Source organism: Protomyctophum parallelum, assembly GCF_964188405.1.
Source record: "Protomyctophum parallelum genome assembly, chromosome: 8".
NCBI lineage: Eukaryota > Metazoa > Chordata > Actinopteri > Myctophiformes > Myctophidae > Protomyctophum > Protomyctophum parallelum.
Window position 1 is genome coordinate 15,364,064 of NC_139703.1, and position 27,970 is coordinate 15,392,033.

The 27,970-nt window shown below is 38.7% G+C and overlaps 1 protein-coding gene across 1 annotated transcript; it reads right to left on the bottom strand.

Annotated features, from left to right (window-relative positions):
* Window positions 1–87: 87 nt before the first annotated feature.
* Window positions 88–18,417, bottom strand: rab44 (RAB44, member RAS oncogene family). The gene is made up of 10 exons (XM_083771779.1): window positions 16,998–18,417; window positions 16,791–16,913; window positions 15,199–15,281; window positions 13,870–13,958; window positions 13,542–13,661; window positions 13,358–13,439; window positions 1,295–1,409; window positions 435–533; window positions 265–341; window positions 88–183 (listed from the first exon to the last, which is right to left on the bottom strand). Exons 1-10 carry the CDS (start codon window positions 18,375–18,377, stop codon window positions 96–98), a joined length of 2,256 nt encoding a protein of 751 aa, XP_083627905.1. The 5' UTR covers window positions 18,378–18,417; the 3' UTR covers window positions 88–95.
* Between the last annotated feature and the right edge of the window lie 9,553 nt (window positions 18,418–27,970).

The following is a 27,970-nucleotide window of genomic DNA, read 5'->3' on the forward strand; positions in this document are numbered from 1 at the left end:
TAAATTTAATTTACAGTAGTTATATACACGATTTTAAGTATATTCTTGATCCATACAAGGTCCAACCATAAAAGTCAATTTTGAGATGAACATGGTCAGCAGCAGCCTGATGATTTCTTCTGTGGAGGCTCTTTGCGCAACAACATGCCTTCCTCTTTGGTGGCAAGTTTTTTACTCAACATACTGGCAAAAAAAACACAAATTAGTTGAGTAATTACAAGTAATGCACAATAGGACAAGGTATGACAAGACTGGACAGAATACCTTGCTATGGTTTCCATAGACTGAGTCACATTTTCACCGGTTGCAGCACTACATTCCATGAATTCAATGTTGTATTCCTGTGAGAGGAATGGGTTGAAAATCATAACATGACATCGATTTCTGGTTTATCATTCAGCATAATAAAATGTATATATATATTCATATTGTACCTGAGCAAGGGCCTTCCCTTCATGAGATTGAACCTCTCGTTTGGCACAGTCAATCTTGTTCCCAAGAAGCATGGTGACCACATCCTCTGTTGCCCCCTCCTACAAAACATGAATCGCTCAGTGTGCATTTCGGGTGAACCACTTAACCCATTAAGACCTGAGGCCGATTCCACGAATGCCTTATAAATCAGTAGTTCCCAAACTCTTAATGCAAAATTATTCATAAATATAGATCACTATAAATGGTCATTGGGTGCTAGTAATGACATTCCCGAAGGGGAAGAAACTTGCATAATTTTAATGCAATGTTCTCACTTTACTTAGTTATCAAATAATACTTTATAATGTGGTATAATTGCATTCAGAAGTGAGTTTATGAGTTCTTATAACTGTAAATATGTTATAATTATAAGCAGATTATGATGCATTTATACTTATTGTTATAAAGCATGAGTATTTCATTATAATTAATATAACTATAGTGTTCTAAGCAGATTATAATACATTAGTTTATGAGACATTATAAACATGGGCCGCATAGGAACTGTTACCACATTTCTTAGAAGAAATTATTAAATGCCCCAGATCATCGTTCATCAGTTGTTTTCACTATTGATATTAGAGTTTATAAATTTAAATTAATTCCATTATTTTGAGTGTATCTTTTAAGCAAGCTCTGAATGGTTTTAATGCTGGAAAGAATATAGTGATTAAGTGATAATTGACATCTGGGATACTCTTAATTTGCACAGTCGATAACAAATGTATTTCTTGGGACATTGGTGGGATCTGTTTTCTTAATGGCACAGCTGGTGAAAACTTCTAGGAACTCAGATTCCATGATGTAATGAAATGCATACCTGAATACAGCTAATCCAGTAGGCGACATCACAAAAGCTCTGGGAGGAGGTGATGTCATACATCAGCAGGAATGCTTGGGCCTTATGGAACATCTGTCTTGTAATGCTGCGAAACCTTTGGAGGACGATCAACAATGAAAGTATAGACATGGTATTTACGCATGACAGTGCTCAAATGGATCTGTTGTTGCTGTCTAAACTGAGAGCACATATTATGATGGCTGGCATGGAGGACTGAATCGTGTCAGTCCAGAGGATGCTTTTCCATATGAATCACCCTTACTTTTAAAGTGTTCGACAAACAACCATTGTTTAAGAGGCAAAAATAATGGTTTATACACCAGGTCATGGGAAGGTCCTCTCAAATCAGAAGTCACATGTTCTTTTTCGGCAGGTCAAGTATGTGTGTAAACAGGTTTTGTAACATACGTGAATGGAGTTTCTAGGTGAAAGTGATTTTTTGACGTGCCAAAATCTGCCATTGAGCCCCATGTTAAAAGTCTCAAATTTGAAAGCACTATATTTCTAAAACTATGACACCTTTCAAAGATTCCTTTTCAGGCAAACATGTCCACCGTAAGATGAACCTAAGTAGGCTAGAATGGGGTTGGTAGGTTTAAGTATGTAGGACTAGTAGCATGCCAAAGTTTGTGCTATTGCCATAGAGAATGCATTGGGCGTTTATTTTAAATAACTCAGAAACTACAAAACATTTCAAAGTAAAAAGTTCCAGCATGTGTCTCCACAGTAAGCTGAATAATAAAAAGTGTGAATGGAGTTTCTAGGTGAAAGTGATTTTTTGACGTGCCAAAATCTGCCATTGAGCCCCATGTTAAAAGTCTCAAATTTGAAAGCACTATATTTCTAAAACTATGACACCTTTCAAAGATTCCTTTTCAGGCAAACATGTCCACCGTAAGATGAACCTAAGTAGGCTAGAATAGGGTTGGTAGGTTTAAGTATGTAGGACTAGTAGCATGCCAAAGTTTGTGCTATTGCCATAGAGAATGCATTGGGCGTTTAAGTTAAATAACTCAGAAACTACAAAACATTTCAAAGTAAAATGTTCCAACATGTGTCTCCACAGTAAGCTGAATAATACAAAGTGTGAATGGAGTTTCTAGGTGAAAGTGATTTTTTGACGTGCCAAAATCTGCCATTGAGCCCCATGTTAAAAGTCTCAAATTTGAAAGCACTATATTTCTAAAACTATGACACCTTTCAAAGATTCCTTTTCAGGCAAACATGTCCACCGTAAGATGAACCTAAGTAGGCTAGAATGGGGTTGGTAGGTTTAAGTATGTAGGACTAGTAGCATGCCAAAGTTTGTGCTATTGCCATAGAGAATGCATTGGGCGTTTATTTTAAATAACTCAGAAACTACAAAACATTTCAAAGTAAAAAGTTCCAGCATGTGTCTCCACAGTAAGCTGAATAATAAAAAGTGTGAATGGAGTTTCTAGGTGAAAGTGATTTTTTGACGTGCCAAAATCTGCCATTGAGCCCCATGTTAAAAGTCTCAAATTTGAAAGCACTATATTTCTAAAACTATGACACCTTTCAAAGATTCCTTTTCAGGCAAACATGTCCACCGTAAGATGAACCTAAGTAGGCTAGAATAGGGTTGGTAGGTTTAAGTATGTAGGACTAGTAGCATGCCAAAGTTTGTGCTATTGCCATAGAGAATGCATTGGGCGTTTAAGTTAAATAACTCAGAAACTACAAAACATTTCAAAGTAAAATGTTCCAACATGTGTCTCCACAGTAAGCTGAATAATACAAAGTGTGAATGGAGTTTCTAGGTGAAAGTGATTTTTTGACGTGCCAAAATCTGCCATTGAGCCCCATGTTAAAAGTCTCAAATTTGAAAGCACTATATTTCTAAAACTATGACACCTTTCAAAGATTCCTTTTCAGGCAAACATGTCCACCGTAAGATGAACCTAAGTAGGCTAGAATGGGGTTGGTAGGTTTAAGTATGTAGGACTAGTAGCATGCCAAAGTTTGTGCTATTGCCATAGAGAATGCATTGGGCGTTTATTTTAAATAACTCAGAAACTACAAAACATTTCAAAGTAAAAAGTTCCAGCATGTGTCTCCACAGTAAGCTGAATAATAAAAAGTGTGAATGGAGTTTCTAGGTGAAAGTGATTTTTTGACGTGCCAAAATCTGCCATTGAGCCCCATGTTAAAAGTCTCAAATTTGAAAGCACTATATTTCTAAAACTATGACACCTTTCAAAGATTCCTTTTCAGGCAAACATGTCCACCGTAAGATGAACCTAAGTAGGCTAGAATAGGGTTGGTAGGTTTAAGTATGTAGGACTAGTAGCATGCCAAAGTTTGTGCTATTGCCATAGAGAATGCATTGGGCGTTTAAGTTAAATAACTCAGAAACTACAAAACATTTCAAAGTAAAAAGTTCCAGCATGTGTCTCCACAGTAAGCTGAATAATAAAAAGTGTGAATGGAGTTTCTAGGTGAAAGTGATTTTTTGACGTGCCAAAATCTGCCATTGAGCCCCATGTTAAAAGTCTCAAATTTGAAAGCACTATATTTCTAAAACTATGACACCTTTCAAAGATTCCTTTTCAGGCAAACATGTCCACCGTAAGATGAACCTAAGTAGGCTAGAATGGGGTTGGTAGGTTTAAGTATGTAGGACTAGTAGCATGCCAAAGTTTGTGCTATTGCCATAGAGAATGCATTGGGCATTTAAGTTAAATAACTCAGAAACTACAAAACATTTCAAAGTAAAAAGTTCCAGCATGTGTCTCCACAATAAGCTGAATAATAAAAAGTGTGAATGGAGTTTCTAGGTGAAAGTGATTTTTTGACGTGCCAAAATCTGCCATTGAGCCCCATGTTAAAAGTCTCAAATTTGAAAGCACTATATTTCTAAAACTATGACACCTTTCAAAGATTCCTTTTCAGGCAAACATGTCCACCGTAAGATGAACCTAAGTAGGCTAGAATGGGGTTGGTAGGTTTAAGTATGTAGGACTAGTAGCATGCCAAAGTTTGTGCTATTGCCATAGAGAATGCATTGGGCGTTTATTTTAAATAACTCAGAAACTACAAAACATTTCAAAGTAAAAAGTTCCAGCATGTGTCTCCACAGTAAGCTGAATAATAAAAAGTGTGAATGGAGTTTCTAGGTGAAAGTGATTTTTTGACGTGCCAAAATCTGCCATTGAGCCCCATGTTAAAAGTCTCAAATTTGAAAGCACTATATTTCTAAAACTATGACACCTTTCAAAGATTCCTTTTCAGGCAAACATGTCCACCGTAAGATGAACCTAAGTAGGCTAGAATAGGGTTGGTAGGTTTAAGTATGTAGGACTAGTAGCATGCCAAAGTTTGTGCTATTGCCATAGAGAATGCATTGGGCGTTTAAGTTAAATAACTCAGAAACTACAAAACATTTCAAAGTAAAAAGTTCCAACATGTGTCTCCACAGTAAGCTGAATAATACAAAGTGTGAATGGAGTTTCTAGGTGAAAGTGATTTTTTGACGTGCCAAAATCTGCCATTGAGCCCCATGTTAAAAGTCTCAAATTTGAAAGCACAATATTTCTAAAACTATGACACCTTTCAAAGATTCCTTTTCAGGCAAACATGTCCACCGTAAGATGAACCTAAGTAGGCTAGAATGGGGTTGGTAGGTTTAAGTATGTAGGACTAGTAGCATGCCAAAGTTTGTGCTATTGCCATAGAGAATGCATTGGGCGTTTAAGTTAAATAACTCAGAAACTACAAAACATTTCAAAGTAAAAAGTTCCAGCATGTGTCTCCACAATAAGCTGAATAATAAAAAGTGTGAATGGAGTTTCTAGGTGAAAGTGATTTTTTGACGTGCCAAAATCTGCCATTGAGCCCCATGTTAAAAGTCTCAAATTTGAAAGCACTATATTTCTAAAACTATGACACCTTTCAAAGATTCCTTTTCAGGCAAACATGTCCACCGTAAGATGAACCTAAGTAGGCTAGAATAGGGTTGGTAGGTTTAAGTATGTAGGACTAGTAGCATGCCAAAGTTTGTGCTATTGCCATAGAGAATGCATTGGGCGTTTAAGTTAAATAACTCAGAAACTACAAAACATTTCAAAGTAAAAAGTTCCAGCATGTGTCTCCACAGTAAGCTGAATAATAAAAAGTGTGAATGGAGTTTCTAGGTGAAAGTGATTTTTTGACGTGCCAAAATCTGCCATTGAGCCCCATGTTAAAAGTCTCAAATTTGAAAGCACTATATTTCTAAAACTATGACACCTTTCAAAGATTCCTTTTCAGGCAAACATGTCCACCGTAAGATGAACCTAAGTAGGCTAGAATGGGGTTGGTAGGTTTAAGTATGTAGGACTAGTAGCATGCCAAAGTTTGTGCTATTGCCATAGAGAATGCATTGGGCGTTTAAGTTAAATAACTCAGAAACTACAAAACATTTCAAAGTAAAATGTTCCAACATGTGTCTCCACAGTAAGCTGAATAATACAAAGTGTGAATGGAGTTTCTAGGTGAAAGTGATTTTTTGACGTGCCAAAATCTGCCATTGAGCCCCATGTTAAAAGTCTCAAATTTGAAAGCACTATATTTCTAAAACTATGACACCTTTCAAAGATTCCTTTTCAGGCAAACATGTCCACCGTAAGATGAACCTAAGTAGGCTAGAATGGGGTTGGTAGGTTTAAGTATGTAGGACTAGTAGCATGCCAAAGTTTGTGCTATTGCCATAGAGAATGCATTGGGTGTTTATTTTAAATAACTCAGAAACTACAAAACATTTCAAAGTAAAAAGTTCCAGCATGTGTCTCCACAGTAAGCTGAATAATAAAAAGTGTGAATGGAGTTTCTAGGTGAAAGTGATTTTTTGACGTGCCAAAATCTGCCATTGAGCCCCATGTTAAAAGTCTCAAATTTGAAAGCACTATATTTCTAAAACTATGACACCTTTCAAAGATTCCTTTTCAGGCAAACATGTCCACCGTAAGATGAACCTAAGTAGGCTAGAATAGGGTTGGTAGGTTTAAGTATGTAGGACTAGTAGCATGCCAAAGTTTGTGCTATTGCCATAGAGAATGCATTGGGCGTTTAAGTTAAATAACTCAGAAACTACAAAACATTTCAAAGTAAAAAGTTCCAGCATGTGTCTCCACAGTAAGCTGAATAATAAAAAGTGTGAATGGAGTTTCTAGGTGAAAGTGATTTTTTGACGTGCCAAAATCTGCCATTGAGCCCCATGTTAAAAGTCTCAAATTTGAAAGCACTATATTTCTAAAACTATGACACCTTTCAAAGATTCCTTTTCAGGCAAACATGTCCACCGTAAGATGAACCTAAGTAGGCTAGAATGGGGTTGGTAGGTTTAAGTATGTAGGACTAGTAGCATGCCAAAGTTTGTGCTATTGCCATAGAGAATGCATTGGGCATTTAAGTTAAATAACTCAGAAACTACAAAACATTTCAAAGTAAAAAGTTCCAGCATGTGTCTCCACAATAAGCTGAATAATAAAAAGTGTGAATGGAGTTTCTAGGTGAAAGTGATTTTTTGACGTGCCAAAATCTGCCATTGAGCCCCATGTTAAAAGTCTCAAATTTGAAAGCACTATATTTCTAAAACTATGACACCTTTCAAAGATTCCTTTTCAGGCAAACATGTCCACCGTAAGATGAACCTAAGTAGGCTAGAATGGGGTTGGTAGGTTTAAGTATGTAGGACTAGTAGCATGCCAAAGTTTGTGCTATTGCCATAGAGAATGCATTGGGCGTTTATTTTAAATAACTCAGAAACTACAAAACATTTCAAAGTAAAAAGTTCCAGCATGTGTCTCCACAGTAAGCTGAATAATAAAAAGTGTGAATGGAGTTTCTAGGTGAAAGTGATTTTTTGACGTGCCAAAATCTGCCATTGAGCCCCATGTTAAAAGTCTCAAATTTGAAAGCACTATATTTCTAAAACTATGACACCTTTCAAAGATTCCTTTTCAGGCAAACATGTCCACCGTAAGATGAACCTAAGTAGGCTAGAATAGGGTTGGTAGGTTTAAGTATGTAGGACTAGTAGCATGCCAAAGTTTGTGCTATTGCCATAGAGAATGCATTGGGCGTTTAAGTTAAATAACTCAGAAACTACAAAACATTTCAAAGTAAAAAGTTCCAACATGTGTCTCCACAGTAAGCTGAATAATACAAAGTGTGAATGGAGTTTCTAGGTGAAAGTGATTTTTTGACGTGCCAAAATCTGCCATTGAGCCCCATGTTAAAAGTCTCAAATTTGAAAGCACAATATTTCTAAAACTATGACACCTTTCAAAGATTCCTTTTCAGGCAAACATGTCCACCGTAAGATGAACCTAAGTAGGCTAGAATGGGGTTGGTAGGTTTAAGTATGTAGGACTAGTAGCATGCCAAAGTTTGTGCTATTGCCATAGAGAATGCATTGGGCGTTTAAGTTAAATAACTCAGAAACTACAAAACATTTCAAAGTAAAAAGTTCCAGCATGTGTCTCCACAATAAGCTGAATAATAAAAAGTGTGAATGGAGTTTCTAGGTGAAAGTGATTTTTTGACGTGCCAAAATCTGCCATTGAGCCCCATGTTAAAAGTCTCAAATTTGAAAGCACTATATTTCTAAAACTATGACACCTTTCAAAGATTCCTTTTCAGGCAAACATGTCCACCGTAAGATGAACCTAAGTAGGCTAGAATAGGGTTGGTAGGTTTAAGTATGTAGGACTAGTAGCATGCCAAAGTTTGTGCTATTGCCATAGAGAATGCATTGGGCGTTTAAGTTAAATAACTCAGAAACTACAAAACATTTCAAAGTAAAAAGTTCCAGCATGTGTCTCCACAGTAAGCTGAATAATAAAAAGTGTGAATGGAGTTTCTAGGTGAAAGTGATTTTTTGACGTGCCAAAATCTGCCATTGAGCCCCATGTTAAAAGTCTCAAATTTGAAAGCACTATATTTCTAAAACTATGACACCTTTCAAAGATTCCTTTTCAGGCAAACATGTCCACCGTAAGATGAACCTAAGTAGGCTAGAATGGGGTTGGTAGGTTTAAGTATGTAGGACTAGTAGCATGCCAAAGTTTGTGCTATTGCCATAGAGAATGCATTGGGCGTTTAAGTTAAATAACTCAGAAACTACAAAACATTTCAAAGTAAAATGTTCCAACATGTGTCTCCACAGTAAGCTGAATAATACAAAGTGTGAATGGAGTTTCTAGGTGAAAGTGATTTTTTGACGTGCCAAAATCTGCCATTGAGCCCCATGTTAAAAGTCTCAAATTTGAAAGCACTATATTTCTAAAACTATGACACCTTTCAAAGATTCCTTTTCAGGCAAACATGTCCACCGTAAGATGAACCTAAGTAGGCTAGAATGGGGTTGGTAGGTTTAAGTATGTAGGACTAGTAGCATGCCAAAGTTTGTGCTATTGCCATAGAGAATGCATTGGGTGTTTATTTTAAATAACTCAGAAACTACAAAACATTTCAAAGTAAAAAGTTCCAGCATGTGTCTCCACAGTAAGCTGAATAATAAAAAGTGTGAATGGAGTTTCTAGGTGAAAGTGATTTTTTGACGTGCCAAAATCTGCCATTGAGCCCCATGTTAAAAGTCTCAAATTTGAAAGCACTATATTTCTAAAACTATGACACCTTTCAAAGATTCCTTTTCAGGCAAACATGTCCACCGTAAGATGAACCTAAGTAGGCTAGAATAGGGTTGGTAGGTTTAAGTATGTAGGACTAGTAGCATGCCAAAGTTTGTGCTATTGCCATAGAGAATGCATTGGGCGTTTAAGTTAAATAACTCAGAAACTACAAAACATTTCAAAGTAAAAAGTTCCAGCATGTGTCTCCACAGTAAGCTGAATAATAAAAAGTGTGAATGGAGTTTCTAGGTGAAAGTGATTTTTTGACGTGCCAAAATCTGCCATTGAGCCCCATGTTAAAAGTCTCAAATTTGAAAGCACTATATTTCTAAAACTATGACACCTTTCAAAGATTCCTTTTCAGGCAAACATGTCCACCGTAAGATGAACCTAAGTAGGCTAGAATGGGGTTGGTAGGTTTAAGTATGTAGGACTAGTAGCATGCCAAAGTTTGTGCTATTGCCATAGAGAATGCATTGGGCGTTTAAGTTAAATAACTCAGAAACTACAAAACATTTCAAAGTAAAAAGTTCCAGCATGTGTCTCCACAATAAGCTGAATAATAAAAAGTGTGAATGGAGTTTCTAGGTGAAAGTGATTTTTTGACGTGCCAAAATCTGCCATTGAGCCCCATGTTAAAAGTCTCAAATTTGAAAGCACTATATTTCTAAAACTATGACACCTTTCAAAGATTCCTTTTCAGGCAAACATGTCCACCGTAAGATGAACCTAAGTAGGCTAGAATGGGGTTGGTAGGTTTAAGTATGTAGGACTAGTAGCATGCCAAAGTTTGTGCTATTGCCATAGAGAATGCATTGGGCGTTTAAGTTAAATAACTCAGAAACTACAAAACATTTCAAAGTAAAAAGTTCCAGCATGTGTCTCCACAGTAAGCTGAATAATAAAAAGTGTGAATGGAGTTTCTAGGTGAAAGTGATTTTTTGACGTGCCAAAATCTGCCATTGAGCCCCATGTTAAAAGTCTCAAATTTGAAAGCACTATATTTCTAAAACTATGACACCTTTCAAAGATTCCTTTTCAGGCAAACATGTCCACCGTAAGATGAACCTAAGTAGGCTAGAATAGGGTTGGTAGGTTTAAGTATGTAGGACTAGTAGCATGCCAAAGTTTGTGCTATTGCCATAGAGAATGCATTGGGCGTTTAAGTTAAATAACTCAGAAACTACAAAACATTTCAAAGTAAAAGGTTCCAGCATGTGTCTCCACAATAAGCTGAATAATAAAAAGTGTGAATGGAGTTTCTAGGTGAAAGTGATTTTTTGACGTGCCAAAATCTGCCATTGAGCCCCATGTTAAAAGTCTCAAATTTGAAAGCACTATATTTCTAAAACTATGACACCTTTCAAAGATTCCTTTTCAGGCAAACATGTCCACCGTAAGATGAACCTAAGTAGGCTAGAATGGGGTTGGTAGGTTTAAGTATGTAGGACTAGTAGCATGCCAAAGTTTGTGCTATTGCCATAGAGAATGCATTGGGCGTTTATTTTAAATAACTCAGAAACTACAAAACATTTCAAAGTAAAAAGTTCCAGCATGTGTCTCCACAGTAAGCTGAATAATAAAAAGTGTGAATGGAGTTTCTAGGTGAAAGTGATTTTTTGACGTGCCAAAATCTGCCATTGAGCCCCATGTTAAAAGTCTCAAATTTGAAAGCACTATATTTCTAAAACTATGACACCTTTCAAAGATTCCTTTTCAGGCAAACATGCGTCCACCGTAAGATGAACCTAAGTAGGCTAGAATGGGGTTGGTAGGTTTAAGTATGTAGGACTAGTAGCATGCCAAAGTTTGTGCTATTGCCATAGAGAATGCATTGGGCGTTTAAGTTAAATAACTCAGAAACTACAAAACATTTCAAAGTAAAAAGTTCCAGCATGTGTCTCCACAGTAAGCTGAATAATAAAAAGTGTGAATGGCGTTTCTAGGTGAAAGTGATTTTTTGACGTGCCAAAATCTGCCATTGAGCCCCATGTTAAAAGTCTCAAATTTGAAAGCACTATATTTCTAAAACTATGACACCTTTCAAAGATCCCTTTTCAGGCAAACATGTCCACCGTAAGATGAACCTAAGTAGGCTAGAATGGGGTTGGTAGGTTTAAGTATGTAGGACTAGTAGCATGCCAAAGTTTGTGCTATTGCCATAGAGAATGCATTGGTTGTTTAAGTTAAATAACTCAGAAACTACAAAACATTTCAAAGTAAAAAGTTCCAGCATGTGTCTCCACAGTAAGCTGAATAATAAAAAGTGTGAATGGAGTTTCTAGGTGAAAGTGATTTTTTGACGTGCCAAAATCTGCCATTGAGCCCCATGTTAAAAGTCTCAAATTTGAAAGCACAATATTTCTAAAACTATGACACCTTTCAAAGATTCCTTTTCAGGCAAACATGTCCACCGTAAGATGAACCTAAGTAGGCTAGAATGGGGTTGGTAGGTTGAAGTATATGTAGGACTAGTAGCATGCCAAAGTTTGTGCTATTGCCATAGAGAATGCATTGGGCGTTTAAGTTAAATAACTCAGAAACTACAAAACATTTCAAAGTAAAAAGTTCCAGCATGTGTCTCCACAGTAAGCTGAATAATAAAAAGCGTGAATGGAGTTTCTAGGTGAAAGTGATTTTTTACTCTCCTTCTGCCTGGGGCCCTCTCGCCTACTCTCCTCCTGCCTGGGGCCCCCTCGCCTACTCTCCTCCTGCCTGGGGCCCCCTCGCCTACTCTCCTCCTGCCTGACCCCCCCTCGCCTACTCTCCTCCTGCCTGGGGCCCCCTCGCCTACTCTCCTCCTGCCTGGGGCCCCCTCGCCTACTCTCCTCCTGCCTGACCCCTCCTCGCCTACTCTCCTCCTGCCTGGGGTCCCCTCGCCTACTCTCCTCCTGCCTGACCCCCCGTCGCCTATTCTCCTCCTGCCTGGGGCCACCTCGCCTACTCTCCTCCTGCCTGACCCCCCGTCGCCTACTCTCCTCCTGCCTGGGGTCCCCTCACCTACTCTCCTCCTGCCTGACCCCCCTCGCCTACTCTCCTCCTGTCATCCCACTAAGTATTCTATGGATATTATCTGATTTATCCACCAGGGCTCTTAACTGCACACACTCCTACCTACTCAGCATCCTACTAGGAGTATGTGGCCGGCATACTTCTACTAGGATATGGATATGGACAGTGTCAGTGATCTATGGATATCAATTATCCACTGTCTGTGATTTGAACCCGGGTTTGAACCAGCACACTTCTACTAGGTATACTACGGATAACATTTGACTTAGGGCCGATTCATACTCCTATTTTAGAGCCGAATAAAAGTCGGTTCGGCGCTGTAGAGCCTACAATGTGACGTCATTTGAGGTTCGGGGGGGCGGGTACCGTCCTAAAGTCGGCTCTTCGGTGCTACTGAAAATTTCTGACGAGCCGAAATCATTTCGGTACTACAGCGCCGAAACAGCGGTAAAATAGGAGTATGAATCGGCCCTTACCCTACAGATCGAGTGCTATCCAGTCATAAAATTTGAACACTTGAAGAAACTACTACAGAAAACTGGAAACACCGCCAATGTGGCGCACTGCATCCTATCCGTAGGAATGAACAATCGACAGCAGGTGACAACAGAAACAGGACGGAAGACAATGAGGGCGGACACAAGTGTGGCCTACATGGGTCACATATAATTCGCCCAGCTGGTACCCACTTAAGGCCCAATCAGATCCAAGTTCAAACCCATATAGGCAAACACAGGTGGCGCACACATGGTTCTGAATTTTTGATTAATTATTATAATTATTATTAATTAATTATAATTTTTTATTATTCAGCTTACTGTGGAGACACATGCTGGAACTTTTTGCTTTGAAATGTTTTGTAGTTTCTGAGTTATTTAACTTAAACGCCCAATGTATTCTCTATGACAATAGCACAAACTTTGGCATGCTAATAGTCCTACATACTTAAACCTACCAACCCCATTCTAGCCTAGGCCTACTTAGGTTCATCTTATGGTGGACATGTTTGCCTGAAAAGGAATCTCTGAAAAGTTTAATAGTTTTAGAAATATAGTGCTTTTAAATTTGAGAAATTCAGAATGGGGGTCAATGGCAGATTCTGGCAAGTAAATAAACATTACCGGACCATGCTCATAATAAAAACAACCAAATAGCCCAACTAAGTCCACAAAGTAGGCTAGGCTAATTACATGATGACAAGGTAATGTGAGTATAAATCAAGTATTAATCAAACTGGATTGTCCTGTGTCAGCATATGTTCATTGCAAATTAAGCAGCTGCAAGTTTTATCGTTTAAAAATAATAGATTGAAACCTTACAAATATTAACTGACCTTTGGATGATCATAAGAATAATGTATATACAATTAACTTAAAATACAACCTTTTAGGCCTACCTTTCTTGACCTGCAGTATCCCAGAGCTCTAGCACCACTGTTTTCCCATGCACTGTCACAGACTGCTTGCATGAATCAATGCCTACAAAAACAAAAAAGACAAAGGGACAACATAATTGCATAAAAAGAGCTGATTATTTCTTAATGGCATGTCTGTGAAATGATCAGAGGAGTTGAGACTTACCAATAGTGGCACAAAAATCTGGAGAAAATCTCCCATTTTGTATCCTTTTTATGAAGGAGGTTTTACCCACATAGCTATTTCCAACTATCGCCACATCATATCTTGGTTCTTTTGAATTACCTGCAAAATGGGAAGCACATACTGTGAGCACAATGCCTGTATAGCTTACTTGGTAACCGAAAATAGTCGATCTACAAGCTCATAATGTGAGGAGTTTAGCTTATAGATCAGCTATTTCCATCAAAGATGTATTTTCTTCCTCTCAGCATTTATTTTTCACAGGTTACATTGTCATTGTAGTCACTCAGTATTTAATGTCTATGTTTACCTATGTAATGTCCCTTTTCTTTGTCATGAACCTGCAATTCCTCTGGGCGTTGGTGTTGAAGATCAGTCGCTTGATCAGATGCCTCTTGACTGTGAAAGACATGATATGTAAAACTATAGGCTACCATGAAAATTATTTATACATATTTGTTTTTACTATTTTAGTAAACATATATTTTTTAACCTTGTTACCCCCTTTCCCCCCTTCTGACCTGCAGGTGGCATACCTACTTCACACTAATTTTCCAATACTAGGATTCAGGTCTATTTTCAGGACATGTACTTAATTTCTATCTTTGATTGTATCGAATGTATTTAATGTATATTTTATATTGTATTGTATTGTATTGTGTTGTTTTCTTGTAAAGTTCTCTTTTGTATGGTTCATTTCATAAATGTATCTGCTACACTTTCAGATATAATAATTTTAGTCGTCTTTCTGACAAGGAAATAACAGTCCAGAGCCTCTGATTTGCATTATAGTTATTCTTGAGGTATAACTCCTCCTTGCTGTCAGTGAGACACCACCTCTTGACCTTGATCCCGACTGCTCACAACACAGGGACAGGTCGTATTTAGAACCTGTTTTCTTTTACTTCCATCTGATATTTAAGTGTGCTCTGTATTCCCGGAAAAGGCTTAACGGCCAAAACGTTGGTTTCCCTGCCCTAAATAAAATATCTTCCACTTTGGCTATCAGCGTGTGCTTCTTGTTCCTGCAAGATCCTATTCAGTTTACTCTCCCGTTGACCGGCACAACTACAAGGGCTTTGGTGTGCGTAAGCATCCTCATGCAGAGAAAATAAATCACTCATATACAAAGAATGGTACAAAAGTGACATCTTGCAATGAATCACTCCTCTCAAGCTTTTTTTTTTTGAAGTTTTGTTTTGCACTTGCACTTTTTTTCTCATAGTTTCATCTTAGATTTTGCAAATAATAATATGTCTTTAAATATCTAGTTGAATGAACTTGCATCTAAAGTTAACATATGGCTTGTCATATTCAGTATATCATCATTAAGATTCATTATGCCATCCAATTTAAAATATGATTCTACATAATGTCATTTTCAATAACCACGTGGAGTGGCAAATTATCACCACAAGTAGGAGCCAGATAGTGTCACCTAAACTGACCCTGACTTTGATGCTCAAGCATTTTAATGCAGCCCTTATGGCTTACACACCTTCTGTATTTCCCACTGTGACTTGGTCTGTCCCATACCATGCAATTGTTTAAGCAAAACAAAACTTTTAAAAGTGCATCTCAGATTTTTAAATGTTGGACTGGGGGAGGACAACAATTCGCATATATAATCCTGACATACCAAAGGAATGCTCCATACCTAGAGTGTCCTCTGTTAGTGTCGGATGAGGATCTCTCCACATTTTCATCACATGAACTGAGAACCTGAAAAGGGAAAAGGTTCTTCCTTAGAACAGGGTATTAAACGACTGACGGTATTAAGACTAGTTCAAGAATATTTATGACTGCTATGCATGCTTTTCAATAAAAGATCCCAAATGGGCTGACAGAATTACACTTTGGTAGAGGTTTGGCTCCAAATATTGTTTAGATATCAATATAGTTGCTCCATTGATCAGACATTGATCATCCAAAATATTCTCCCCACTGACTTTTATATAATAGTATAATTGCACAGTGAAACAGGTCTCAAAGACACCCTTGCAGCACAGTCAGAAACCAATGCAAACAAAGTGGATTCTGACAATTTATAACATTACAAACCCCATTTATTTTACATAAAACGGTATACTTCTGGTTAGCATAATAGCATTCGTTTGTATACTAAAATAGTGACTTTGAGACCACATACTTTGCAATGTCAGTCAATGAGAATAATATTTTGGAATATCACATTTTAATCAACAGAGCAAGTATTGTATATAGCTCGAGAATATTTTCAGTTTATTATGGCAACAGACCCCAAGCATCTAACAAAGTCGAAGAAGAAGAAGAAGAAGAAGAAGAAGAAGAAGAAGAAGAAGAAGAAGAAGAAATATATATAGATCAAAGACTGATATCTTATTATTAAGTTCTTCTTTCATGTGTGGGAAATTGGTAGTTGGGTCTGCAAGTTCCCATTTGTGGTGTGAACACATGCACGCACGCACGCACGCACGCACGCACGCACGCACGCACACACACACAGTGGACAAGCAAGTGTATATAAATGTACATTGTACATAAATATGTGTTTGTGCAGCCATTACTGGTACACTATTGTACGTCTGCCATTGGTACACTATTGTATGTCTGCCATTGAGCCCCATTGTACATTTCTCAAATTTGAAAGCACTATATTTCTTATGATCAGTACTTTATTTTGATTTTTTACAAACACATAAAACATAAGACCTACAATACAAACACAAGCAACAACAGCAGAGTACGTATTCATGGATAGACAATTAAGATAGATAAGATAAACAAAAAAAAATAAAAATAAAGGAGAAAATAAAAGGAAAAATCTAATTAAAATGTGAAAATAGTTTACATTATTTACACGACCAAACGCAGCATCATCAACCGTATCATAATGTGTAGTAATACAATAAACGAAAGCACTATATTTCTAAAACTATGAAACATTTCAAAGATTCCTTTTCAGGCAAACATGTCCACCGTAAGATGAATCTAAATAGGCTAGAATGGGGTTGCTAGGTGTAAGTATGTAGGACTAGTAGCATGCCAAAGTTTGTGCTATTGCCATAGAGAATGCATTGGGCGTTTAAGTTAAATAACTCAGAAACTACAAAACATTTCAAAGTAAAAGGTTCCATTGAGCCCCATTATAAATGTCTCAAATTTGAAAGCACTATATTTCTAAAACTATGAAACATTTATTTTCAAGGAAATAACACATACAACAAAAATATGTCAATCTTTGCTTCTTACCTCGTCTGCCCTTTGCAAATTTTTCACATCTCCTGCAAGATTTGTCATTTTGTCTCGTCCCTGTTGTCCTGGTGACTTGCGGTTAGAGCCCATTTTTCTTCTCTTTCTTTCAAATGTTGATGCATTTAATGAAGAGGAGGAATTTGAAGGCATATAACTTGGACTTAATTGATGCTCTCTACCTATTAGTTCACCATCACTGACAGGATTTTCTTCACTTCCCAAATGTGCTGGTTCCGGTTGAATGGATATAAAATGAGTATCAGATAAGTTGCTGCTGTCCACTGCTTTACAAGATTTCTCTCTCTGCTCCTCAGACTCCTCATATTTACATTCCACATCAATCTGCAATTGTTTTTGTTTTTCAGGGTCAGCAAGTGCATTCTCATCTCTACCCTGAGATGCTCTGTTGACATCCTTCTGGACAGATAGCTCAGCTCTTGTAACCTTTTGCTCTACTTCTAATGGTTTTTCTTTTTTGTGTGCAAATCTTGTGTTTCTGCGAGAAGAGCCCATCTTCCTCCTCCTACGTGTGTCACTCAAGTCCTCTGTATCTGATTCTTTGATCTCATCATTAGGTCTACACAAATTCATCAAATATGTATTTTCTGATTGTGATACATCGGCCTCATCAATCACAGTTAATCTCTCCCCCACTTCCCTCTTCACTCTTACTGTAGTCTCTGTGACATCTTCATCTTGTTCTCCCAATAGGTTTCTGAGAGTGTCATCTTTCATTTCTTCACTATTTTTTACTCTGTTTATTGATGACTTCTCAACATATTCATTTGTGTTGTCAAGTGGCTCCACCTCTACAGAGGTGTCCACTGGTTTATTGTAAGACGTATTAATATCATGTGACTGGCTGTCACTTCCTATTAAAGTCACGTCCATATTATTGCCAGTAGTGTTACTGATATTATATATCGGTTCAATGATCACATTCAACTCCCCTTCAAAGGATTTCTGGTTTCTCATATTAACAATTGTGTCAAACTCCATTGTTGCACCTTGGTCGCTGATTGCTTTTTTAGGTTGAAGCCTTCTACTGGAACCCATCTTTCTCCTTTTCCCTGTGGATATTATTTGTTGATTTTCATCATTTTGGGTTTTCTCTTGTTGGTCCAGTATCCCCTGATGGTCTCTGTGTGTATCAGATGTACCTGACTTGGATGGCAAACTACACTCAGATACATGTTCAGCTGTATCAGGAGGGGAATCTTTATCATAGTCCAATTCATGGGAGTTAGTATCAGATAAGTGGCTGCTGTCCATCACTGCTTCACAAGGTTTCTGTCTCTTCTCCTCAGATTTGTCATATTTGCATTCCACATCAAACTGTAATTGATTTTCTGTGGGTGGTCTGGCTTCCACCATGATGGCATCTCCCACATTCTTTGCTACCTCTGCAATGTCCACATCAATCTGCTTCTCATCCCTCACATGTTCCAAGTTTTCTTCTTCTGGTTGTTCTCTGACATTTTTTAAAGTGGATGCCATTACAGTTGAATCTTGATCAGGCAATGCATTATTTCCAACATCCTCACTATAGGAGGCACCGTCCACTGCACCAGTAAGGACTTTCATTGACTCTGTATTGTCCTGTACATGTATATCAAACTGGTCAGAAGCATCTACACCCTGATGGTATTGGCTGGCAAATGATTCTTTTATCTCATTAGCTCTACACAAAGTTATCAAAGGTGTCTTTTCTGATTGCAATGCATTGGTCTCCTCGATAACCTCTATTATGCCTTCCACCTCCTTCTTTACTGTGAATGTGGTCTCTGTCACATCTTCATCTTCACCAAGTAGGTTTCTGAAAGTTGAGTCCATATTTATATTTCTCATATTAACATCTGTTGTGTCAAACTCCATTGTTGCACCTTGGTCGCTGATTGCTTTTTTAGGTTGAAGCCTTCTACTGGAACCCATCTTTCTCCTTTTCCCTGTGGATATTATTTGTTGATTTTCATCATTTTGGGTTTTCTCTTGTTGGTCCAGTATCCCCTGATGGTCTCTGTGTGTATCAGATGTACCTGACTTGGATGGCAGACTACACTCAGATACATGTTCAACTGTATCAGATGGGGAATCTTTATCATAGTCCAATTCATGGGAGTTAGTATCAGATAAGTGGCTGCTGTCCATCACTGCTTCACAAGGTTTCTGTCTCTTCTCCTCAGATTTGTCATATTTGCATTCCACATCAAACTGTAATTGATTTTCTGTGGGTGGTCTGGCTTCCACCATGATGGCATCTCCCACATTCTTTGCTACCTCTGCAATGTCCACATCAATCTGCTTCTCATCCCTCACATGTTCCAAGTTTTCTTCTTCTGGTTGTTCTCTGACATTTTTTAAAGTGGATGCCATTACAGTTGAATCTTGATCAGGCAATGCATTATTTCCAACATCCTCACTATAGGAGGCACCGTCCACTTCACCAGTAAGGACTTTCATTGACTCTGTATTGTCCTGTACATGTATATCAAACTGGTCAGAAGCATCTACAGCCTGGTGGTATTGGCTGGCAAATGATTCTTTTATCTCATTAGGTCTACACAAAGTTATCAAAGGTGTCTTTTCTGATTGCAATGCATTGGTCTCCTCGATAACCTCTAATATGCCTTCCACCTCCTTCTTTACTGTGAATGTGGTCTCTGTCACATCTTCATCTTCACCAAGTAGGTTTCTGAAAGTTGAGTCCATATTTATATTTCTCATATTAACATCTGTTGTGTCAAACTCCATTGTTGCACCTTGGTCGCTGATTGCTTTTTTAGGTTGAAGCCTTCGAGTGGAACCCATCTTTCTCCTTTTCCCTGTGGATTTTATTTGTGGATTGTCATCAGTTTGGTTTTTATCTTGTTGGTCCAGTATCCCTTGATGGTCTCTATGTGCATCAGCTGCATCTGATATAGATGCACAGCTTTGCTCAGATACATGTCCAGCTATGTCAAGGTCTTTATCATAGTCTTCTTCATGAGAGTTAGTATCAGATACGTGGCTGCTGTCCATCACTGCTTCACAAGGTTTTTGTCTCTGCTCCTCAGAGTTGTCATATTTGCATTCCACATCAAACTGTAATTGATTTTCTGTGGGTGGTGTGGCGTCCACATCAGTCTTCTGCTTCGCATCCCTCACATGTTCCAAGTTTTCTTCTTCTGGTTGTTCTCTGACATTTTTGAAAGTGGCTGCCATTACAGTTGAATCTTGATCAGGCAATGCATTATTTCCAACATCCTCACTATAGGAGGCACCGTCCACTTCACCAGTAAGGACTTTCATTGACTCTGTATCGTCCTGTACATGTATATCAAACTGATCAGAAGCATCTACAGCCTGGTGGTATTGGCTGGCAAATGATTCTTTTATCTCATTAGGTCTACACAAAGTTATCAAAGGTGTCTTTTCTGATTGCAATGCATTGGTCTCCTCGATAACCTCTAATATGCCTTCCACCTCCTTCTTTACTGTGAATATGGTCTCTGTCACATCTTCATCTTCACCAAGTAGGTTTCTGAAAGTTGAGTCCATATTTATATTATCAGTTTTGCCATCTCTGGTTTCTTCAATATCTCTTACTCCACTTATCAATGACTTCTCAACATCATCATTTGTGCTGTCAAGTGGCTCCACCTCTACAGAGGTGTCCATTGGTTCATTGTGATACGTATTATTATCATGTGACTGTCTGTCACTTCCTATTAACTTCAAGTCCATATTGCCAGTATTGTTACTGGTATTATATTTAGTCTCGGATATCACGTTCAACTCCCCTTCAAAGGATTTCTGATTTCTCATATTAACATCTGTTGTGTCAAACTCCATTGTTGCACCTTGGTCGCTGATTGCTTTTTTAGGTTGAAGCCTTCGAGTGGAACCCATCTTTCTCCTTTTCCCTGTGGATTTTATTTGTGGATTGTCATCAGTTTGGTTTTTATCTTGTTGGTCCAGTATCCTTTGATGGTCTCTATGTGCATCAGCTGCATCTGATATAGATGCACAGCTTTGCTCAGATACATGTCCAGCTATGTCAAGGTCTTTATCATAGTCTTCTTCATGAGAGTGGCTGCTGTCCATCACTGCTTCACAAGGTTTTTGTCTCTGCTCCTCAGAGTTGTCATATTTGCATTCCACATTAAACTGTAATTGATTTTCTGTGGGTGGTGTGGTGTCCACATCAGTCTTCTGCTTCGCATCCCTCACATGTTCCAAGTTTTCTTCTTCTGATTGTTCTCTGACATTTTTGAAAGTGGCTGCCATTACAGTTGAATCTTGATCAGGCAATGCATTATTTCCAACATCCTCACTATAGGAGGCACCGTCCACTTCACCAGTAAGGACTTTCATTGACTCTGTATCGTCCTGTACATGTATATCAAACTGATCAGAAGCATCTACAGCCTGGTGGTATTGGCTGGCAAATGATTCTTTTATCTCATTAGGTCTACACAAAGTTATCAAAGGTGTCTTTTCTGATTGCAATGCATTGGTCTCCTCGATAACCTCTAATATGCCTTCCACCTCCTCCTTTACTCTGAATGTGGTCTCTGTCACATCTTCATCTTCACCAAGTAGGTTTCTGAAAGTTGAGTCCATATTTATATTATCAGTTTTGCCATCTCTGGTTTCTTCAATATCTCTTACTCCACTTATCATTGACTTCTCAACATCATCATTTGTGCTGTCAAGTGGCTCCATCTCTACAGAGGTGTCCATTGGTTCATTGTGAGACGTATTATTATCATGTGACTGGCTGTCACTTCCTATTAACGTCAAGTCCATATTGCCAGTATTGTTACTGGTATTCAATTTAGTCTCTGATATCACGTTCAACTCCCCTTCAAAGGATTTCTGATTTCTCATATTAACATCTGTTGTGTCAAACTCCATTGTTGCACCTTGGTCGCTGATTGCTTTTTTAGGTTGAAGCCTTCGAGTGGAACCCATCTTTCTCCTTTTCCCTGTGGATTTTATTTGTGGATTGTCATCAGTTTGTTTTTTATCTTGTTGGTCCAGTATCCCTTGATGGTCTCTATGTGCATCAGCTGCATCTGATATAGATGCACAGCTTTGCTCAGATACATGTCCAGCTATGTCAAGGTCTTTATCATAGTCTTCTTCATGAGAGTGGCTGCTGTCCATCACTGCTTCACAAGGTTTTTGTCTCTGCTCCTCAGAGTTGTCATATTTGCATTCCACATCAAACTGTAATTGATTTTCTGTGGGTGGAGTGGTTTCCACCATGATGTCATCTCCAACATTCTTTGCTACCTCTGCTATGTCCACATCAATCTGCTCCTTATCCCTCCCATTTCCCAAGTTTTCTTCTTCTGGTTGTACTCTGACATTTTTGAAAGTGGCTGCCATTACAGTTGAATCTTGATCAGGCAATGCATTATTTCCAACATCCTCACTATAGGAGGCACCGTCCACTTCACCAGTAAGGACTTTCATTGACTCTGTATTGTCCTGTACATGTATATCAAACTGGTCAGAAGCATCTACAGCCTGGTGGTATTGGCTGGCAAATGATTCTTTTATCTCATTAGGTCTACACAAAGTTATCAAAGGTGTCTTTTCTGATGGCAATGCATTGGTCTCCTCGATAACCTCTAATATGCCTTCCACCTCCTCCTTTACTCTGAATGTGGTCTCTGTCACATCTTCATCTTCACCAAGTAGGTTTCTGAAAGTTGAGTCCATATTTATATTATCAGTTTTGCCATCTCTGGTTTCTTCAATATCTCTTACTCCACTTAGCATTGACTTCTCAACATCATCATTTGTGCTGTCAAGTGGCTCCATCTCTACAGAGGTGTCCATTGGTTCATTGTGAGACGTATTATTATCATGTGACTGGCTGTCACTTCCTATTAACGTCAAGTGCATATTGCCAGTATTGTTACTGGTATTATATTTAGTCTCGGATATCACGTTCAACTCCCCTTCAAAGGAGTTCTGATTTCTCATATTAACATCTGTTGTGTCAAACTCCATTGTTGCACCTTGGTCGCTGATTGCTTTTTTAGGTTGAAGCCTTCGAGTGGAACCCATTTTTCTCCTTTTCCCTGTGGATTTTATTTGTGGATTGTCATCAGTTTGGTTTTTATCTTGTTGGTCCAGTATCCCTTGATGGTCTCTATGTGCATCAGCTGCATCTGATATAGATGCACAGCTTTGCTCAGATACATGTCCAGCTATGTCAAGGTCTTTATCATAGTCTTCTTCATGAGAGTTAGTATCAGATAAGTGGCTGCTGTCCATCACTGCTTCACAAGGTTTTTGTCTCTGCTCCTCAGAGTTGTCATATTTGCATTCCACATCAAACTGTAATTGATTTTCTGTGGGTGGTGTGGCGTCCACATCAGTCTTCTGCTTCGCATCCCTCACATGTTCCAAGTTTTCTTCTTCTGGTTGTTCTCTGACATTTTTGAAAGTGGCTGCCATTACAGTTGAATCTTGATCAGGCAATGCATTATTTCCAACATCCTCACTATAGGAGGCACCGTCCACTGCACCAGTAAGGACTTTCATTGACTCTGTATCGTCCTGTACATGTATATCAAACTGATCAGAAGCATCTACAGCCTGGTGGTATTGTCTGGCAAATGATTCTTTTATCTCATTAGGTCTACACAAAGTTATCAAAGGTGTCTTTTCTGATTGCAATGCATTGGTCTCCTCGATAACCTCTAATATGCCTTCCACCTCCTCCTTTACTCTGAATGTGGTCTCTGTCACATCTTCATCTTCACCAAGTAGGTTTCTGAAAGTTGAGTCCATATTTATATTATCAGTTTTGCCATCTCTGGTTTCTTCAATATCTCTTACTCCACTTATCATTGACTTCTCAACATCATCATTTGTGCTGTCAAGTGGCTCCATCTCTACAGAGGTGTCCATTGGTTCATTGTGAGACGTATTATTATCATGTGACTGGCTGTCACTTCCTATTAACGTCAAGTCCATATTGCCAGTATTGTTACTGGTATTCAATTTAGTCTCTGATATCACGTTCAACTCCCCTTCAAAGGATTTCTGATTTCTCATATTAACATCTGTTATGTCAAACTCCATTGTTGCACCTTGGTCGCTGATTGCTTTTTTAGGTTGAAGCCTTCGAGTGGAACCCATTTTTCTCCTTTTCCCTGTGGATTTTATTTGTGGATTGTCATCAGTTTGGTTTTTATCTTGTTGGTCCAGTATCCCTTGATGGTCTCTATGTGCATCAGCTGCATCTGATATAGATGCACAGCTTTGCTCAGATACATGTCCAGCTATGTCAAGGTCTTTATCATAGTCTTCTTCATGAGAGTGGCTGCTGTCCATCACTGCTTCACAAGGTTTTTGTCTCTGCTCCTCAGAGTTGTCATATTTGCATTCCACATTAAACTGTAATTGATTTCCTGTGGGTGGTGTGGTGTCCACATCAGTCTTCTGCTTCGCATCCCTCACATGTTCCAAGTTTTCTTCTTCTGATTGTTCTCTGACATTTTTGAAAGTGGCTGCAATTACAGTTGAATCTTGATCAGGCAATGCATTATTTTCAACATCCTCACTATAGGAGGCACCGTCCACTTCACCAGTAAGGACTTTCATTGACTCTGTATCGTCCTGTACATGTATATCAAACTGATCAGAAGCATCTACAGCCTGGTGGTATTGGCTGGCAAATGATTCTTTTATCTCATTAGGTCTACACAAAGTTATCAAAGGTGTCTTTTCTGATTGCAATGCATTGGTCTCCTCGATAACCTCTAATATGCCTTCCACCTCCTCCTTTACTCTGAATGTGGTCTCTGTCACATCTTCATCTTCACCAAGTAGGTTTCTGAAAGTTGAGTCCATATTTATATTATCAGTTTTGCCCTCTCTGGTTTCTTCAATATCTCTTACTCCACTTATCATTGACTTCTCAACATCATCATTTGTGCTGTCAAGTGGCTCCATCTCTACAGAGGTGTCCATTGGTTCATTGTGAGACGTATTATTATCATGTGACTGGCTGTCACTTCCTATTAACGTCAAGTCCATATTGCCAGTATTGTTACTGGTATTCAATTTAGTCTCTGATATCACGTTCAACTCCCCTTCAAAGGATTTCTGATTTCTCATATTAACATCTGTTGTGTCAAACTCCATTGTTGCACCTTGGTCGCTGATTGCCTTTTTAGGTTGAAGCCTTCGAGTGGAACCCATCTTTCTCCTTTTCCCTGTGGATTTTATTTGTGGATTGCCATCAGTTTGGTTTTTAAATTGTTGGTCCAGTATCCCTTGATGGTCTCTATGTGCATCAGCTGCATCTGATATAGATGCACAGCTTTGCTCAGATACATGTCCAGCTGTGTCAAGGTCTTTATCATAGTCTTCTTCATGAGAGTGGCTGCTGTCCATCACTGCTTCACAAGGTTTTTGTCTCTGCTCCTCAGAGTTGTCATATTTGCATTCCAAATCAAACTGTAATTGATTTTCTGTGGGTGGAGTGGTTTCCACCATGATGTCATCTCCCACATTCTTTGCTACCTCTGCTATGTCCACATCAATCTGCTCCTTATCCCTCCCATTTCCCAAGTTTTCTTCTTCTGGTTGTACTCTGACATTTTTGAAAGTGGCTGCCATTACAGTTGAATCTTGATCAGGCAATGCATTATTTCCAACATCCTCACTATAGGAGGCACCGTCCACTTCACCAGTAAGGACTTTCATTGACTCTGTATTGTCCTGTACATGTATATCAAACTGGTCAGAAGCATCTACAGCTTGGTGGTATTGGCTGGCAAATGATTCTTTTATCTCATTAGGTCTACACAAAGTTATCAAAGGTGTCTTTTCTGATTGCAATGCATTGGTCTCCTCGATAACCTCTAATATGCCTTCCACCTCCTCCTTTACTCTGAATGTGGTCTCTGTCACATCTTCATCTTCACCAAGTAGGTTTCTGAAAGTTGAGTCCATATTTATATTATCAGTTTTGCCATCTCTGGTTTCTTCAATATCTCTTACTCCACTTATCATTGACTTCTCAACATCATCATTTGTGCTGTCAAGTGGCTCCATCTCTACAGAGGTGTCCATTGGTTCATTGTGAGACGTATTATTATCATGTGACTGGCTGTCACTTCCTATTAACGTCAAGTCCATATTGCCAGTATTGTTACTGGTATTCAATTTAGTCTCTGATATCACGTTCAACTCCCCTTCAAAGGATTTCTGATTTCTCATATTAACATCTGTTGTGTCAAACTCCATTGTTGCACCTTGGTCGCTGATTGCTTTTTTAGGTTGAAGCCTTCGAGTGGAACCCATTTTTCTCCTTTTCCCTGTGGATTTTATTTGTGGATTGTCATCAGTTTGGTTTTTATCTTGTTGGTCCAGTATCCCTTGATGGTCTCTATGTGCATCAGCTGCATCTGATATAGATGCACAGCTTTGCTCAGATACATGTCCAGCTATGTCAAGGTCTTTATCATAGTCTTCTTCATGAGAGTGGCTGCTGTCCATCACTGCTTCACAAGGTTTTTGTCTCTGCTCCTCAGAGTTGTCATATTTGCATTCCACATCAAACTGTAATTGATTTTCTGTGGGTGGAGTGGTTTCCACCATGATGTCATCTCCCACATTCTTTGCTACCTCTGCTATGTCCACATCAATCTGCTTCGCATCCCTCACATGTTCCAAGTTTTCTTCTTCTGGTTGTTCTCTGACATTTTTTAAAGTGGCTGCCATTACAGTTGAATCTTGATCAGGCAATGCATTATTTCCAACATCCTCACTATAGGAGGCACCGTCCACTTCACCAGTAAGGACTTTCATTGACTCTGTATTGTCCTGTACATGTATATCAAACTGGTCAGAAGCATCTACAGCTTGGTGGTATTGGCTGGCAAATGATTCTTTTATCTCATTAGGTCTACACAAAGTTATCAAAGGTGTCTTTTCTGATTGCAATGCATTGGTCTCCTCGATAACCTCTAATATGCCTTCCACCTCCTCCTTTACTCTGAATGTGGTCTCTGTCACATCTTCATCTTCACCAAGTAGGTTTCTGAAAGTTGAGTCCATATTTATATTATCAGTTTTGCCATCTCTGGTTTCTTCAATATCTCTTACTCCACTTATCATTGACTTCTCAACATCATCATTTGTGCTGTCAAGTGGCTCCATCTCTACAGAGGTGTCCATTGGTTCATTGTGAGACGTATTATTATCATGTGACTGGCTGTCACTTCCTATTAACGTCAAGTCCATATTGCCAGTATTGTTACTGGTATTCAATTTAGTCTCTGATATCACGTTCAACTCCCCTTCAAAGGATTTCTGATTTCTCATATTAACATCTGTTGTGTCAAACTCCATTGTTGCAACTTGGTCGCTGATTGCTTTTTTAGGTTGAAGCCTTCGAGTGGAACCCATCTTTCTCCTTTTCCCTGTGGATTTTATTTGTGGATTGTCATCAGTTTGGTTTTTATCTTGTTGTTCCAGTATCCCTTGATGGTCTCTATGTGCATCAGCTGCATCTGATATAGATGCACAGCTTTGCTCAGATACATGTCCAGCTATGTCAAGGTCTTTATCATAGTCTTCTTCATGAGAGTGGCTGCTGTCCATCACTGCTTCACAAGGTTTTTGTCTCTGCTCCTCAGAGTTGTCATATTTGCATTCCACATCAAACTGTAATTGATTTTCTGTGGGTGGTCTGGCTTCCACCATGATGGCATCTCCCACAATCTTTGCTACCTCTGCTATGTCCACATCAATCTGCTTCGCATCCCTCACATGTTCCAAGTTTTCTTCTTCTGGTTGTTCTCTGACATTTTTTAAAGTGGCTGCCATTACAGTTGAATCTTGATCAGGCAATGCATTATCTCCAACATCCTCACTATAGGAGGCACCGTCTACTGCACCAGTAAGGACTTTCATTGACTCTGTATTGTCCTGTACATGTATATCAAACTGGTCAAAGGCATCTACACCCTGGTGATGACTGTCAAATGATTGTTTTTTCTCACGATTAGGTCTACACAAAGTCATCAAAGGTGTCTTTTCTGATTGCAATGCATTGGTCTCCTCGATAACCAGAAATCTCTCCTCCACTTCCCTCTTTACTCTAAATGTGCCCTCTGTCACATCTTCATCTTGTTCACCCAGTAGGTTAGTCAGAGTTGAGTCCA